General features: G+C 44.8%; 1 protein-coding gene across 1 annotated transcript in view; it reads left to right on the forward strand.

The window, feature by feature from the left end:
- Nucleotides 1-18794, forward strand: part of LOC106579767 (1-phosphatidylinositol 4,5-bisphosphate phosphodiesterase delta-1) — a 133087-nt gene that overhangs the window by 66132 nt on the left and 48161 nt on the right. The window contains exons 7-8 of the mRNA XM_082966031.1: nucleotides 9520-9664; nucleotides 11567-11719. Coding sequence (XP_082822157.1) covers nucleotides 9520-9664; nucleotides 11567-11719 — 298 coding nt within the window. The remainder of the gene's footprint in view (nucleotides 1-9519; nucleotides 9665-11566; nucleotides 11720-18794) is intronic.

Consider the following 18794-nt stretch of genomic DNA (forward strand, 5'->3'; position numbering starts at 1 on the left):
CCCCGGTCGTCCTACAATCTAAGGTAGATGCCCTCAATCTCAACAAATCATAAAGGAACCTACCAGGTACAACCCTAAATCCGTAACCATGGGCACCCTCTTAGATATCATCCTGACCAACCTGCCCTCTAAATACACCTCTGCTGTCTTCAACCAGGATGTCAGCGATCACTGCTTCATTGCCTGCATCCGCTATGGGTCCGCGGTCAAACGACCACCCCTCATCACAGTCAAACGCTCCCTAAAACACTTCAGCGAGCAGGCCTTTCTAATCGACCTGGCCCGGGTATCCTGGAAGGATATTGACCTCATCCCGTCAGTAGAGGATGCCTGGTTGCTCTTCAAAAGTGCTTTCCTCTCCATTTTAAATAAGCCCCATTCAAAAAATGTACAACTAAGAACAGATATAGCCCTTGGTTCACCCCAGACTTAGCTGCTCAAAACATCCTGTGGCGTTCTGCATTAACATCGAATAGCCGCCGTGATATGCAACTTTTCAGGGAAGTCAGGAACCAATATACACAGGCAGTTAGGAAAGCTAAGGCTAGCTTTTTCAAACAGAAATGTTCATCCTGTAGCACTAATTCCAAAACGTTTTGAGACACTGTAAAGTCCATGGAGAATAAGAGCACCTCCTCCCAGCTGCCCACTGCTCTGAGGATAGGAAACACTGTCACCACCGATAAATCTACGATAATCGATCATTTCAATAAGCATTTTTCCACAGCTGGCCATGCTTTCCACCTGGCTACCCCAACCCTGGCCAACATCTCAGCACCCCCTGCAGCAACTGGCCCAAGCCCCCCCCCCCATTTCTCCTTCACCCAAATCCAGACAGCTGATGTTCTGAAAGAACTGCAAAATCTGGATCCCAACAAATCAGCTGGGCTAGACAATCTGGTCCCTCTCTTTCTAAAATTATCCTCCGAAATGTTTGCAACCCCTATTACTAGCCTGTTCAACCTCTCTTTCGTATCGTCTGAGATACCCAAACATTGGAAAGCTGCCGCGGTCACCCCCCTCTTCAAACGGGGATACACTCTAGACCCAAACTGTTATAGACCTATATCTATCCTACCCTGCCTTTCTAAGGTCTTCGAAAGCCAAGTTAATAAACAGATCACCGACCATTTTGAATCCCACCGTACCTTCTCCACTATGCAATCTGGTTTCCGAGCTGGTCATGGGTGCACCTCAGCCACGCTCAAGGTCCTAAACGATATCATAACCGCCATTGATAAAAGACAGTACTGTGCAGCCGTCTTCATCGACCTGGCCAAGGCTTTCGACTCTGTCAATTATCGCATTCTTATCGGCAGACTCAACAGTCTTGGTTTCTATAATGACTACCTCGTCTGGTTCATCAACTACTTCTCTGATAGAGTTCAGTGTGTCAAATCGGAGGGCCTGTTGTCCGGACCTCTGGCAGTCTCTATGGGGGTGCCACAGGGTTCAATTCTTGGGCCGACTCTTTTCTATGTATATATCTATGATGTTGCTCTTGCTGCTGGTGATTCTCTGATCCACCTCTATGCAGACGACACCATTCTGTATACATCTTGCCCTTTTTTGGACACTGTGCTAAAAAACCTCCAAACAATCTTCAACGCCATACAACACTCCTTCCGTGGCCTCCAACTGCTTTGAAATGCTAGTAAAACTAAGTGCATGCTCTTCAACCGATTGCTGCCTGCACCTGCCCGCACGTCCAGCATCACTAATCTGAACGGTTCTGACCTAGAATATGTGGACAACTACAAATACCTAGGTGTCTGGTTAGACTGTAAACTCTCCTTCCAGACTCACATTAAGCAACTCCAATCCAAAATTAAATCTAGAATCGGCTTCCTATTTCGCAACAAAGCATCCTTCACTCATGCTGCCAAACATACCCTCGTAAAACTGACCATCCTACCGATCCTCGACTTCGGTGATGTCATTTACAAAATAGCCTCCAACACTCTACTCAGCAAACTGGATGCAGTCTATCACAGTGCCATCTGTTTTGTCACCAAAGCCCCATATACTACCAACCACTGCGACCTCTATGCTCTCGTTGGCTTGCCCTCACTACATATCCGTCGCCAAACCCACTGGCTACAGGTCATCTATAAGTCTTTATTATGTAAAGCCCCGCCTTATCTCAGCTCACTGGTCACCATAGCAACACCCACCCGTAGCACGCGCTCCAGCAGGTATATTGCACTGGTCATCCCCAAAGCCAACACTTACCTTTGCCGCCTTTCCTTCCAGTTCTCTGCTGCCAATGACTGGAACGAATTGAAAGAATCTCTGAAGCTGGAGTCTTATGTCTCCCTGTGTAATTTTAAGCATCAGCAGTCTGAGCAGCTTACCGATCACTATACCTGTACATAGCCCATCTGTAAATAGCCCACCCGACTACCTCATCCCCATATTATTACTTACCCTCTTGCTCTTTTGCACCCCAGTATCTCTATGTGCACATCATCATCTGCACATCTATCACTCCAGTATTAATGCTAAATTGTAATTATTTTCGCCTCTAGGGCCTATTTATTGCCTACCTCTCTACTCTTCTACATTTGCGCACACTGTACAAAGATTTTAATATTTTTCTTTTATTTTGTGTTGTTGACTGTACATTTGTTTATGTGTAACGCTGTGTTGTTGTTTTTGTCACACTGCTTTGCTTTATCTTGGCCAGGTCGCAGTTGTAAATGAGAACTTGTTCTTAACTGGCCTACCTGGCATATTACAACATATTACATATATATTACATATATATTACAGCATATTACATATATATTACAACATATTACAGCATATTACAACATATTACAGCATATTACATATATATTACAACATATTACATATATATTACATATTACATATATTACAACATATTACAGCATATTACATATATATTACAGCATATTACAGCATATTACAACATATTACAGCATATTACATATATATTGCAGCATATTACAACATATTATAGCATATTACAACATATTACAGCATATTACAACATATTACAGCATATTACAGCATATTACAAAATATAAAAAAAATAGTACATACATATTACTACATATTACAGCATATTACAACATAGTTCACACATATTACACAATATTACCTCAGGGGTGCGTGCTCAGTCCCCTCCTGTACTCCCTGTTCACTCATGACTGCACGGCCAGGCACGACTCCAACACCATCATTAAGTTTCCTAATGAACAAAACAGCGGTAGGCCTGATCTTCAACATTGTCGAGACAGCATACAGGGAGGAGGTCAGAGACCTGGCAGTGTGGTGCCAAGACAACAACCTCTCCCTCAACGTAATCAAGACTAAGGAGATTATCGTGGACTACAGGAAAAGGAGGACCGAGCACGCCCTCATTCTCATCGACGGGGTTGTAGTGGAGCAGGTTGAGAGCTTCAAGTTCCTTGGAGTCCACATCACCAACAAACTAACATGGTCCAAGCACATCAAGACAGTCGTGAAGAGGGCACGACAAAACCTATTCCCGCTCAGGAGACTAAAAAGATTTGGCATGAGTCCTCAGATCCACAAAAGGTTCTACAGCTGTACCATCGAGAGCATCCTGACTGGTTGCATCACTACCTAGTATGGCAACTGCTCGGCCTCCGACCGCAAGGCACTACAGAGAGTAATGCGTACGGCCCAGTACATCACTGGGGCCAAGCTGCCTGCCATCCAGGACCTTTATACCAGGCGGTTGTCAGAGGAAGGCCCTAAAAATTGTCAAAGACTCCAGCCACCCTAGTCATAGACTGTTCTCTCTGCTACCGCATGGCAAGCGGTACCGGAGCGCCAAGTCTAGGTCCAAGAGATTTCTAAACAGCTTCTACCCCCAAACCATAAGACTACTGAACATATAATCAAATGGTTACTCAGACTACTTGTATTGCCCCCCCACCCCCTTTTACGCTGCTGTTATCTCTATTATTATCTATGCATAAGTCACTTTAATAACTCTACCCACGTGTACAGTGGGGGGAAAAAGTATTTGATCCCCTGCTGATTTTGTACGTTTGCCCACTTACAAAGAAATGATCAGTCTATAATTTTAATGGTAGGTTTATTTGAACAGTGAGAGATAGAATAACAACAAAAAAATCCAGATAAACGCATGTCAAAAAGGTTAAAAAAGGATTTGCATTTTAATGAGGGAAATAAGTATTTGACCCCTCTGCAAAACATGACTTAGTACTTGGTGGCAAAATCCTTGTTGGCAATCACAGAGGTCAGATGTTTCTTGTAGTTGGCCACCAGGTTTGCACACATCTCAGGAGGGATTTTGTCCCACTCCTCTTTGCAGATCTTCTCCAAGTCATTAAGGTTTCGAGGCTGACGTTTGGCAACTCGAACCTTCAGCTCCCTCCACAGATTTTCTATGGGATTAAGGTCTGGAGACTGGCTAGGCCACTCAAGGACCTTAATGTGCTTCTTCTTGAGCCACTCCTTTGTTGCCTGGGCCTTGTATTTTGGGTCATTGTCATGCTGGAATACCCATCCACGACCCATTTTCAATGCCCTGGCTGAGGGAAGGAGGTTCTCACCCAAGATTTGACGGTACATGGCCCCGTCCATCGTCCCTTTGATGCGGTGAAGTTGTCCTGGCCCCCAAGCAGAAAAACACCCCAAAGCATAATGTTTCCACCTCCATGTTTGACGGTGGAGATGGTGTTCTTGGGGTCATAGGCAGCATTCCTCCTCCTCCAAACACGGCGAGTTGAGTATATGCCAAAGAGCTCCATTTTGGTCTCATCTGACCACAACACTTTCACCAGTTGTCTTCTGAATCATTCAGATGTTCATTGGCAAACTTCAGACGGGCATGTATATGTATTCTTGAGCAGGGGGACCTTGCAGGCGCTGCAGGATTTCAGTCCTTCACGGCGTAGTGTGTTACTAATTGTTTTCTTGGTGAGTATGGTCCCAGCTGCCTTGAGATCATTGACAAGATCCTCCCGTGTAGTTCTGGGCTGATTCCTCACCGTTCTCATGATCATTGCAACTCCACGAGGTGAGATCTTGCATGGAGCCCCAGGCCGAGGGAGATTAACAGTTCTTTTGTATTTCTTCCATTTGCAAATAATCGCACCAAATGTTGTCACCTTCTCACCAAGCTGCTTGGCGATGGTCTTGTAGCCCATTCCAGCCTTGTGTAGGTCTACAATCTTGTCCCTGACATCCTTGGAGAGCTCTTTGGTCTTGGCCATGGTGGAGAGTTTGGAATCTGATTGATTGATTGCTTCTGTGGACAGGTGTCTTTTATACAGGTAACAAGCTGCGGTTAGGAACACTCCCTTTAAGAGTGTGCTCCTAATCTCAGCTCATTACCTGTATTAAAGACACCTGGGAGCCAGAAATCTTTCTGATTGAGAGGGGGTCAAATACTTATTTCCCTCATTAAAATGCAAATCAATTTATAACATTTTTGACATGCGTTTTTCTGGAAGTGTTTGTTGTTATTCTGTCTCTCACTGTTCAAATAAACCTACCATTAACATTATAGACTGATCCTTTCTTTGTCAGTGGGCAAACGTACAAAATCAGCAGGGGATCAAATACTTTTTTCCCCCACTGTATATATTACCTCGACTAACCGGTGACCCCACACATTGACTCTGTACCGGTACCCATGTATATAGTCTCGCTATTGTTATTTTACTGCTGCTCTTTAATTATTTGTTATTTGTTACTTTTATTTCTTATTTTTGTAGGTATTTTTCTTAAAACTGCATTGTTGGTTAAGGGCTTGTAAGTAAGTATTTCATTGTAAGGTCTACACCTGTTGTATTCGGCGCATGTGACAAATAACATTTGATTTGATTTTATATTTCAACATATTACACTGAACAAGAATATAAATGTAAAGTATTGGTCCCATTATTTTGGCAAAGGAGAAATGCTCACTAACAGGGATGTAAAAACTGTGCTCAAACTTTGAGAGAAATAAGCTTTTTGTACATATGGAACATTTCTGTAATCTTTTATTTCAGCTCATGAAACATGGGACCAACACTTTACATGTTGATGTTTATATTTTTCTTTAGTATAGATACAGATGCAGTACTATATATAGTAGTTATAGTACTAGATACAGTGCTAGATATAGTAGATATAGTGCTAGATATGGATTCAGTACAATATATAGTATCTATAGTATTAGATACAAATATAGTACTAGATATAGTAGTAGGTACAGATATAGTAATAGATATAGTAGATATAGTACTAGTTACAGATACAGTACTAGATAAAGTAGATATAGCACTAGATACAGATATAGTACTAGGTATAATATACATAGTACTAGATATAGTACATACAGTACTAGATCCCGATACAGTTTTAGATATAGTAGCTATAGTACTAGCTACAGATATAGTACTAGAGATATTAGATATGGTACCAGATACAGATATAGTACTAAATACAGATATAGTACTAGGTATAATATACATAGTACTAGATATAGTAAATATAGTACTAGATACAGATACAGTATGCTAGCATAGTACTAGCTCGATAGTACTAGAGGTATTAGATAGAGTACTAGATACAGATATAGTACTAGATATAGTACATATAGTACTAGAGATAATATATATAGTACTAGATATAGTAGATATAGAACTAGATACAGTTACAGAACTAGATATAGTACTAGATACAGATATAGTACTAGATATAATAGATGTAGTGCTAGATATATTCAGTATAGTAGTTGATACAAATATATTATTATATATAGTTGATATAGTACTATATATAGTAATATATAGTATACATAGTACTAGATATAGTAGATATAGTACTTTATACCGATATTGTACTAGATATAGTAGATATAGAACTACATATCGCAAATATTGTCCTAGATATAGTATATATAGTACTATATATAGATATATTACTAGATATAGTAGATATAGTACTAGCTATAGTAAATGTAGATACTAGTTATAGTAGATATAGTACTAGATACAGATATAGTACTAGATATGTATATATAGTACTAGATAAAGATACAATACTATATATAACAGATAGATACAGTACTAGATATAGTAGAAATAGTACTAGATACAATATAATACAAGTTATTGGGGCGGCAGGTAGCCTAGTGGTTAGAGCGTTGGGACAGTAACCGAAAGGTTGCTGGATCGAGTCCCTGAGCTGACAAGATAAAAATCTGTTGAATACCTCATCATCAAGCTGGAGGCCCTAGATCTTAACCCCGCCCTGTGCAATTGGGTCCTGGACTTTCTGACGGGCCGCTCCCAGGTGGTGAAGGTAGGAAACAACATCTCCACTTCGCTGACCCTCAACACTGGGGCCCCACAAGGGTGCGTGCTCAGCCCCCTCCTGTACTCCCTGTTCACCCATGACTGTGTGGCCATGCACTGCCCTCAACCGCAAGGCTCTCCAGAGGGTAGTGAGGTCTGCACAATGCATCACTGGGGGCAAACTACCTGCCCTCCAGGACACCTACACCACCCGATGTCACAGGAAGGCCAAAAATATCATCAAGGACATAAACCACCCGAGCCACTGCCTGTTCACCCCGCTGCGAGGTCAGTACAGGTGCATCAAAGCTGGGACCGAGAACCTGAAAAACAGCATCTATGTCAAGGCCATCAGACTGATAAACAGAAATCACTAACTCAGAGAGGCTGCTGCCTACATTGAGACCCAATCACTGGCCACTTGAATAAATGGATCACAAGTCACTTTATACAATGCATTCTAAAAAATGCCACTTTAATAATGTTTACATATCTTACATTACTCATATCACATGTATGTATATACTGTTTTTTTTTACCATCTATTGCACCTTGCCTATGCTGTTCGCCTATCGCTCATCCATATACTTATATGTACATATTCTCATTCACCCCTTTAGATGTGTGTGTATTAGGTAGTTGTTGGGGAATTGTTAGATTACTTTTTAGATATTACTGCACTGTCAGAACTAGAAGCAAAAGCATTTCGCTACACTCACATTAACATCTGCTCACCATGTGTATGTGACAAATAAAATGTGATTTGATTTGATTTACTAGATATAGTAGATATTGTACTAGATAGAGATATATTACTAGATATAGTAGATATAGTACTAGATACAGATATAGTACTAGATATAGTAGATATAGTAGATAGATACAGTACTAGATATAGTAGATATTGTGCTATATAGAGATATAGTTGATATAGTAGATAGATACAGTACTAGATATAGTAGATATTGTCCTATATAGAGATATAGTTGTCAGGGGCGTCGTAAGGATTGGACCAAGGCGCAGCGGGTAAAGTGCTCATACTTAATTTATTTAAAGATAACACTTAAACAAAATAAACGTACGACGAAACAGTCCCATAAGGTGCACAGACTATACAGGAAATAACCACCCTCAAAACACAAGGGAAACAAACCTTTACTAAATATGGCCTCCAATTAGAGACAACGACAACCAGCATAGACCAAACATAGAAATAGAAAACTAGATTTAAACATAGAAATAGAAAACATAAAACCAAAAACACCAAAACACACAAAACAAACACCCCCTGCCACGCCCTGACCAAACTACAATGACAAATAACCCCTTTTACTGGTCAGGACGTGACAATAGTAGATATAGTACTAGATACAGATATAGTACTAGATACAGTGGATATAGTACTCAATACAGATACGGTAATAGATACAGTAGATATAGTACTAGATACAGATACAATACTATATATAGCAGATATTGTACTAGATACAGATACGGTACTCTTAATAGTAGATAGTGTACTAGATACAGACACAGTACTAGATACAGTAGATATAGTAGTAGATATAGATATAGTAATATATATATAATAGATATAGTACTAGAAACAGATACAGTACTAGATATAGTAGATATTGTCCTAGATACAGTACTAGATATAGTAGATATAGTACTAGATACAGTACTAGATATAATATATATAGTACTAGATACAGTACTAGATATAATAGATATAGTGATATAGTACTAGATATAATAGATATTGTACTAGATACAGTATTAGATATAGTAGATGTGGTACTAGATACATTACTATATATAATAGATGTAGTACTAGATACAGTTCTAGATACAGTACTATATATAATAGATATAGTACTAGATAGAGATAAAGTACTAGATGCAGTACTAGATATAGAACATATTGTACTAGATACAGTAGTAGACATAGTAGATGTAGTACTAGATACAGTACTATAATTAATATAGTACTAGATACAGTAGTAGATATAATAGATATTGTACTAGATACAGTATTAGATATAGTAGATGTAGTTCTAGATACAGTTCTAGATATAATTGATATTGTACTAGATACAGTACTAGATATAGTAGATGTAGTACTAGATGCAGTAGTGGATATAATAGATATAGTACTAGATACAGTACTAGAGATACTAGAAGTAATGTATGTTTGTGATGTGGTCTTTAGGGCCCTGATGAAGAGTTGTCGCTGTGTGGAGTTAGACTGTTGGGACGGGGCCCAGGGGGAGCCAATCATCTACCACGGCCACACCCTCACCTCCAAGGTCCTGTTTAAAGACGTCATCAAGGCTATCAAGGAGTACGCCTTCAAGGTAACCCTGACCCCTGACCCTAACCCATCAAGGAGTACGCCTTCAAGGTAACCCTGACCCCTGACCCCTGACCCTGACCCATCAAGGAGTACGCCTTCAAGGTAACCCTGACCCCTGACCCCTGACCCTAACCCATCATGGAGTACGCCTTCAAGGTAACCCTAACCCCTGACCCCTGACCCTAACCCATCATGGAGTACGCCTTCAAGGTAACCCTAACCCCTGACCCCTGACCCTAACCCATCATGGAGTACGCCTTCAAGGTAACCCTGACCCCTGACCCCTGACCCTAACCCATCAAGGAGTACGCCTTCAAGGTAACCCTGACCCCTGACCCTAACCCATCATGGAGTACGCCTTCAAGGTAACCCTGACCCCTGACCCTAACCCATCAAGGAGTACGCCTTCAAGGTAACCCTGACCCCTGACCCTAACCCATCAAGGAGTACGCCTTCAAGGTAACCCTGACCCCTGACCCTAACCCATCAAGGAGTACGCCTTCAAGGTAACCCTGACCCCTGACCCTAACCCATCAAGGAGTACGCCTTCAAGGTAACCCTGACCCCTGACCCTAACCCATCATGGAGTACGCCTTCAAGGTAACCCTGACCCCTGACCCCTGACCCTAACCCATCAAGGAGTACGCCTTCAAGGTAACCCTGACCCCTGACCCTAACCCATCAAGGAGTACGCCTTCAAGGTAACCCTGACCCCTGACCCTAACCCATCATGGAGTACGCCTTCAAGGTAACCCTGACCCCTGACCCCTGACCCTAACCCATCATGGAGTACGCCTTCAAGGTAACCCTGACCCCTGACCCCTGACCCTAACCCATCAAGGAGTACGCCTTCAAGGTAACCCTGACCCCTGACCCCTGACCCTGACCCTAACCCTGACCCTGACCCTAACCCATCATGGAGTACGCCTTCAAGGTAACCCTAACCCCTGACCCTAACCCTGACCCTAACCCTGACCCTGACCCTAACCCATCATGGAGTACGCCTTCAAGGTAACCCTGACCCCTGACCCCTGACCCTAACCCATCATGGAGTACGCCTTCAAGGTAACCATAACACCTAACCCTGACCCTAACCCTGACCCCTGACCCTAACCCATCATGGAGTACGCCTTCAAGGTAACCATAACACCTAACCCTAACCCTGACCCTGACCCTAACCCTGACCCTGACCCCTGACCCTAACCCATCATGGAGTATGCCTTCAAGGTAACCATAACACCTAACCCAAACCCCTGACCCTAACCCTGACCCTAACCCCTGACCCTAACCCTAACCCCTGACCCTAACCCTGACCTAACCCTAACCCCTGACCCTAACCCAAACCCCTGAACCCAAACCCCTGACCCAAACCCCTGACCCTAACCCTGACCCTAACCCCTGACCCCTGACCCTAACCCTGACCCTAACCCATCATGGAGTACGCCTTCAAGGTAACCATAACACCTAACCCAAACCCCTGACCCCTAACCCTGACCCTAACCCCTGACCCTAACCCCTGACCCTAACCCCTGACCCTAACCCAAACCCCTGAACCCTAACCCCTGACCCAAACCCCTGACCCTAACCCCTGACCCTAACCCCTGACCCAAACCCCTGACCCTAACCCTGACCCCTGACCCTAACCCATCAAGGAGTACGCCTTCAAGGTAACCATAACACCTAACCCTAACCCCTGACCCCTAACCCCTGACCCTGACCCTAACCCATCATGGAGTACGCCTTCAAGGTAACCATAACCCTGACCCTAACCCTGACCCCTGACCCTAACCCATCATGGAGTACGCCTTCAAGGTAACCCTAACACCTAACCCTGACCCTGACCCCTGTGATTACCAGTAGAGATAGACATGACTGCTAATGTTATGTTGTTGTCTTCCCCCAGACATCAGAGTACCCAGTGATCCTGTCCCTGGAGAACCACTGTACCCTGGAGCAGCAGAAACTGATGGCCAAGCACATGATCTCCATCCTGGGCAGCGCCCTGCTCACCTCCCCCCTGGAGGACCAGATGCCCACTGCCTTCCCCTCACCCGAGGTCAGAGACTAGCATATAATCAATCCATCCATCCATCCACCCACCCACCCACCCACCCACCCATCAATCATCCATCCATCCACCCACACATCCATCCATCCATCCACCCACCCACCCACCCACACATCCATCCATCCACCCATCCACCCATCCCTCCATCCACCCACCCTCCACCTCCATCCACCACCCATCCCCCACCCACCCTCCATCCACCCACACATCCATCCAACCATCCCTCCATCCACCCACCCTCCATCCACCCATCCACCCACCCACCCATCCCTCCATCCACCCATCCCTCCATCCACCCATCCCTCCACCCACCCATCCATCCACCCATCCCTCCACCCATCCCTCCATCCACCCATCCCATCCATCCTCCCATCCCTCCACCCACCCATCCCTCCACCCATCCATCCATCCACCCATCCCTCCATCCATCCACCCATCCATCCACCCATCCACTCCACCCACCCATCCCATCCACCCACCCATCCCTCCACCCACCCATCCCACCCACCCACCCATCCATCCATCCACCCATCCCTCCACCCACCCATCCACTCCACCCACCCATCCCTCCATCCACCCATCCCATCCATCCACCCACCCACCCACCCACCCATCCCTCCATCCACCCATCCCACCATCCACCCACCCATCCCATCCACCCATCCACCCATCCCTCCACCCATCCCATCCATCCACCCATCCATCCACCCACCCATCCCTCCATCCACCCACCCACCCACTCCATCCCTCCATCCTTGCATCCCTCCATCCCTCCATCCCTCCACCCATCCCATCCATCCCTCCATCCACTCCATCCTCCACCCACCCATCCCTCCACCCACCCATCCACTCCACCCATCCCTCCATCCACTCCACCCATCCCATCCATCCCATCCATCCACCCACCCACCCATCCCTCCATCCCTCCATCCACCCATCCATCCCTCCATCCCATCCATCCTTGCATCCCTCCATCCACCCACCCACCCATCCCTCCATCCCTCCATCCACCCATCCACCCACCCATCCACCCATCCCTCCACCCACCCATCCACCCACCCATCCATCCACCCATCCATCCACCTACCCACCCACCCACCCATCCCTCCATCTACCCAGCCACCCACCCATCCATCCACCCACCCATCCATCCATCCACCCACCCATCCATCCCTCCATCTACCCACCCCTCCATCTACCCCTCCACCCACCCATCCATCCACCCACCCACCCATCCACCCATCCCTCCATCCATCCACCCACCCACCCATCCATCCATCCATATATTTGTTTTTCAAGCCTCTGTGGTTAAAGCCTGGAGCTTCGTAACCACATCCCCAGTATTTAAAATCAGAAAGCACTAAGGCAAGCCTGAACAAGTTGTGGATGTTAGACAGATGAAAGGCTCTAAGTCCGTACTGAGAATGTGAAGAAAGAACAACAACACCTTGTTTGACTGGTTGGGAAAGGATATAGGGCTAACAGTATCTGGTTGTTAGAGCCTGTCTGTCTATAGGGCTAACAGTATCTGGTTGTTAGAGCCTGTCTGTCTATAGGGCTAACAGTATCTGGTTGTTAGAGCCTGTCTGTCTATAGGGCTAACAGTATCTGGTTGTTAGAGCCTGTCTGTCTATAGGGCTAACAGTATCTGGTTGTTAGAGCCTGTCTGTCTATAGGGCTAACAGTATCTGGTTGTTAGAGCCTGTCTGTCTATAGGGCTAACAGTATCTGGTTGTTAGAGCCTGTCTGTCTATAGGGCTAACAGTATCTGGTTGTTAGAGCCTGTCTGTCTATAGGGCTAACAGTATCTGGTTGTTAGAGCCTGTCTGTCTATAGGGCTAACAGTATCTGGTTGTTAGAGCCTGTCTGTCTATAGGGCTAACAGTATCTGGTTGTTAGAGCCTGTCTGTCTATAGGGCTAACAGTATCTGGTTGTTAGAGCCTGTCTGTCTATAGGGCTAACAGTATCTGGTTGTTAGAGCCTGTCTGTCTATAGGGCTAACAGTATCTGGTTGTTAGAGCCTGTCTGTCTATAGGGCTAACAGTATCTGGTTGTTAGAGCCTGTCTGTCTATAGGGCTAACAGTATCTGGTTGTTAGAGCCTGTCTGTCTATAGGGCTAACAGTATCTGGTTGTTAGAGCCTGTCTGTCTATAGGGCTAACAGTATCTGGTTGTTAGAGCCTGTCTGTCTATAGGGCTAACAGTATCTGGTTGTTAGAGCCTGTCTGTCTATAGGGCTAACAGTATCTGGTTGTTAGAGCCTGTCTGTCTATAGGGCTAACAGTATCTGGTTGTTAGAGCCTGTCTGTCTATAGGGCTAACAGTATCTGGTTGTTAGAGCCTGTCTGTCTATAGGGCTAACAGTATCTGGTTGTTAGAGCCTGTCTGTCTATAGGGCTAACAGTATCTGGTTGTTAGAGCCTGTCTGTCTATAGGGCTAACAGTATCTGGTTGTTAGAGCCTGTCTGTCTATAGGGCTAACAGTATCTGGTTGTTAGAGCCTGTCTGTCTATAGGGCTAACAGTATCTGGTTGTTAGAGCCTGTCTGTCTATAGGGCTAACAGTATCTGGTTGTTAGAGCCTGTCTGTCTATAGGGCTAACAGTATCTGGTTGTTAGAGCCTGTCTGTCTATAGGGCTAACAGTATCTGGTTGTTAGAGCCTGTCTGTCTATAGGGCTAACAGTATCTGGTTGTTAGAGCCTGTCTGTCTATAGGGCTAACAGTATCTGGTTGTTAGAGCCTGTCTGTCTATAGGGCTAACAGTATCTGGTTGTTAGAGCCTGTCTATAGGGCTAACAGTATCTGGTTGTTAGAGCCTGTCTATAGGGCTAACAGTATCTGGTTGTTAGAGCCTGTCTATAGGGCTAACAGTATCTGGTTGTTAGAGCCTGTCTGTCTATAGGGCTAACAGTATCTGGTTGTTAGAGCCTGTCTGTCTATAGGGCTAACAGTATCTGGTTGTTAGAGCCTGTCTGTCTATAGGGCTAACAGTATCTGGTTGTTAGAGCCTGTCTGTCTATAGGGCTAACAGTATCTGGTTGTTAGAGCCTGTCTGTCTATAGGGCTAACAGTATCTGGTTGTTAGAGCCTGTCTGTCTATAGGGCTAACAGTATCTGGTTGTTAGAGCCTGTCTGTCTATAGGGCTAACAGTATCTGGTTGTTAGAGCCTGTCTGTCTATAGGGCTAACAGTATCTGGTTGTTAGAGCCTGTCTGTCTATAGGGCTAACAGTATCTGGTTGTTAGAGCCTGTCTGTCTATAGGGCTAACAGTATCTGGTTGTTAGAGCCTGTCTGTCTATAGGGCTAACAGTATCTGGTTGTTAGAGCCTGTCTGTCTATAGGGCTAACAGTATCTGGTTGTTAGAGCCTGTCTATAGGGCTAACAGTATCTGGTTGTTAGAGCCTGTCTGTCTATAGGGCTAACAGTATCTGGTTGTTAGAGCCTGTCTGTCTATAGGGCTAACAGTATCTGGTTGTTAGAGCCTGTCTGTCTATAGGGCTAACAGTATCTGGTTGTTAGAGCCTGTCTGTCTATAGGGCTAACAGTATCTGGTTGTTAGAGCCTGTCTGTCTATAGGGCTAACAGTATCTGGTTGTTAGAGCCTGTCTGTCTATAGGGCTAACAGTATCTGGTTGTTAGAGCCTGTCTATAGGGCTAACAGTATCTGGTTGTTAGAGCCTGTCTGTCTATAGGGCTAACAGTATCTGGTTGTTAGAGCCTGTCTGTCTATAGGGCTAACAGTATCTGGTTGTTAGAGCCTGTCTGTCTATAGGGCTAACAGTATCTGGTTGTTAGAGCCTGTCTGTCTATAGGGCTAACAGTATCTGGTTGTTAGAGCCTGTCTGTCTATAGGGCTAACAGTATCTGGTTGTTAGAGCCTGTCTGTCTATAGGGCTAACAGTATCTGGTTGTTAGAGCCTGTCTGTCTATAGGGCTAACAGTATCTGGTTGTTAGAGCCTGTCTATAGGGCTAACAGTATCTGGTTGTTAGAGCCTGCTGTCTATAGGGCTAACAGTATCTGGTTGTTAGAGCCTGTCTGTCTATAGGGCTAACAGTATCTGGTTGTTAGAGCCTGTCTGTCTATAGGGCTAACAGTATCTGGTTGTTAGAGCCTGTCTGTCTATAGGGCTAACAGTATCTGGTTGTTAGAGCCTGTCTGTCTATAGGGCTAACAGTATCTGGTTGTTAGAGCCTGTCTGTCTATAGGGCTAACAGTATCTGGTTGTTAGAGCCTGTCTGTCTATAGGGCTAACAGTATCTGGTTGTTAGAGCCTGTCTGTCTATAGGGCTAACAGTATCTGGTTGTTAGAGCCTGTCTGTCTATAGGGCTAACAGTATCTGGTTGTTAGAGCCTGTCTGTCTATAGGGCTAACAGTATCTGGTTGTTAGAGCCTGTCTGTCTATAGGGCTAACAGTATCTGGTTGTTAGAGCCTGTCTGTCTATAGGGCTAACAGTATCTGGTTGTTAGAGCCTGTCTGTCTATAGGGCTAACAGTATCTGGTTGTTAGAGCCTGTCTGTCTATAGGGCTAACAGTATCTGGTTGTTAGAGCCTGTCTGTCTATAGGGCTAACAGTATCTGGTTGTTAGAGCCTGTCTGTCTATAGGGCTAACAGTATCTGGTTGTTAGAGCCTGTCTGTCTATAGGGCTAACAGTATCTGGTTGTTAGAGCCTGTCTGTCTATAGGGCTAACAGTATCTGGTTGTTAGAGCCTGTCTATAGGGCTAACAGTATCTGGTTGTTAGAGCCTGTCTGTCTATAGGGCTAACAGTATCTGGTTGTTAGAGCCTGTCTGTCTATAGGGCTAACAGTATCTGGTTGTTAGAGCCTGTCTGTCTATAGGGCTAACAGTATCTGGTTGTTAGAGCCTGTCTGTCTATAGGGCTAACAGTATCTGGTTGTTAGAGCCTGTCTGTCTATAGGGCTAACAGTATCTGGTTGTTAGAGCCTGTCTGTCTATAGGGCTAACAGTATCTGGTTGTTAGAGCCTGTCTGTCTATAGGGCTAACAGTATCTGGTTGTTAGAGCCTGTCTGTCTATAGGGCTAACAGTATCTGGTTGTTAGAGCCTGTCTGTCTATAGGGCTAACAGTATCTGGTTGTTAGAGCCTGTCTGTCTATAGGGCTAACAGTATCTGGTTGTTAGAGCCTGTCTGTCTATAGGGCTAACAGTATCTGGTTGTTAGAGCCTGTCTGTCTATAGGGCTAACAGTATCTGGTTGTTAGAGCCTGTCTGTCTATAGGGCTAACAGTATCTGGTTGTTAGAGCCTGTCTGTCTATAGGGCTAACAGTATCTGGTTGTTAGAGCCTGTCTGTCTATAGGGCTAACAGTATCTGGTTGTTAGAGCCTGTCTGTCTATAGGGCTAACAGTATCTGGTTGTTAGAGCTCTGTCTATAGGGCTAACAGTATCTGGTTGTTAGAGCCTGTCTATAGGGCTAACAGTATCTGGTTGTTAGAGCCTGTCTATAGGGCTAACAGTATCTGGTTGTTAGAGCCTGTCTGTCTATAGGGCTAACAGTATCTGGTTGTTAGAGCCTGTCTGTCTATAGGGCTAACAGTATCTGGTTGTTAGAGCCTGTCTGTCTATAGGGCTAACAGTATCTGGTTGTTAGAGCCTGTCTGTCTATAGGGCTAACAGTATCTGGTTGTTAGAGCCTGTCTGTCTATAGGGCTAACAGTATCTGGTTGTTAGAGCCTGTCTGTCTATAGGGCTAACAGTATCTGGTTGTTAGAGCCTGTCTATAGGGCTAACAGTATCTGGTTGTTAGAGCCTGTCTGTCTATAGGGCTAACAGTATCTGGTTGTTAGAGCCTGTCTGTCTATAGGGCTAACAGTATCTGGTTGTTAGAGCCTGTCTATAGGGCTAACAGTATCTGGTTGTTAGAGCCTGTCTATAGGGCTAACAGTATCTGGTTGTTAGAGCCTGTCTGTCTATAGGGCTAACAGTATCTGGTTGTTAGAGCCTGTCTGTCTATAGGGCTAACAGTATCTGGTTGTTAGAGCCTGTCTGTCTATAGGGCTAACAGTATCTGGTTGTTAGAGCCTGTCTGTCTATAGGGCTAACAGTATCTGGTTGTTAGAGCCTGTCTGTCTATAGGGCTAACAGTATCTGGTTGTTAGAGCCTGTCTGTCTATAGGGCTAACAGTATCTGGTTGTTAGAGCCTGTTGTCTATAGGGCTAACAGTATCTGGTTGTTAGAGCCTGTCTGTCTATAGGGCTAACAGTATCTGGTTGTTAGAGCCTGTCTGTCTATAGGGCTAACAGTATCTGGTTGTTAGAGCCTGTCTGTCTATAGGGCTAACAGTATCTGGTTGTTAGAGCCTGTCTGTCTATAGGGCTAACAGTATCTGGTTGTTAGAGCCTGTCTGTCTATAGGGCTAACAGTATCTGGTTGTTAGAGCCTGTCTGTCTATAGGGCTAACAGTATCTGGTTGTTAGAGCCTGTCTGTCTATAGGGCTAACAGTATCTGGTTGTTAGAGCCTGTCTGTCTATAGGGCTAACAGTATCTGGTTGTTAGAGCCTGTCTGTCTATAGGGCTAACAGTATCTGGTTGTTAGAGCCTGTCTGTCTATAGGGCTAACAGTATCTGGTTGTTAGAGCCTGTCTGTCTATAGGGCTAACAGTATCTGGTTGTTAGAGCCTGTCTGTCTATAGGGCTAACAGTATCTGGTTGTTAGAGCCTGTCTGTCTATAGGGCTAACAGTATCTGGTTGTTAGAGCCTGTCTGTCTATAGGGCTAACAGTATCTGGTTGTTAGAGCCTGTCTGTCTATAGGGCTAACAGTATCTGGTTGTTAGAGCCTGTCTGTCTATAGGGCTAACAGTATCTGGTTGTTAGAGCCTGTCTGTCTATAGGGCTAACAGTATCTGGTTGTTAGAGCCTGTCTGTCTATAGGGCTAACAGTATCTGGTTGTTAGAGCCTGTCTGTCTATAGGGCTAACAGTATCTGGTTGTTAGAGCCTGTCGTCTATAGGGCTAACAGTATCTGGTTGTTAGAGCCTGTCTGTCTATAGGGCTAACAGTATCTGGTTGTTAGAGCCTGTCTGTCTATAGG

Source organism: Salmo salar, chromosome 19 (genome assembly GCF_965601325.2).
Source record: "Salmo salar chromosome 19, fSalSal1, whole genome shotgun sequence".
Lineage (NCBI taxonomy): Eukaryota > Metazoa > Chordata > Actinopteri > Salmoniformes > Salmonidae > Salmo > Salmo salar.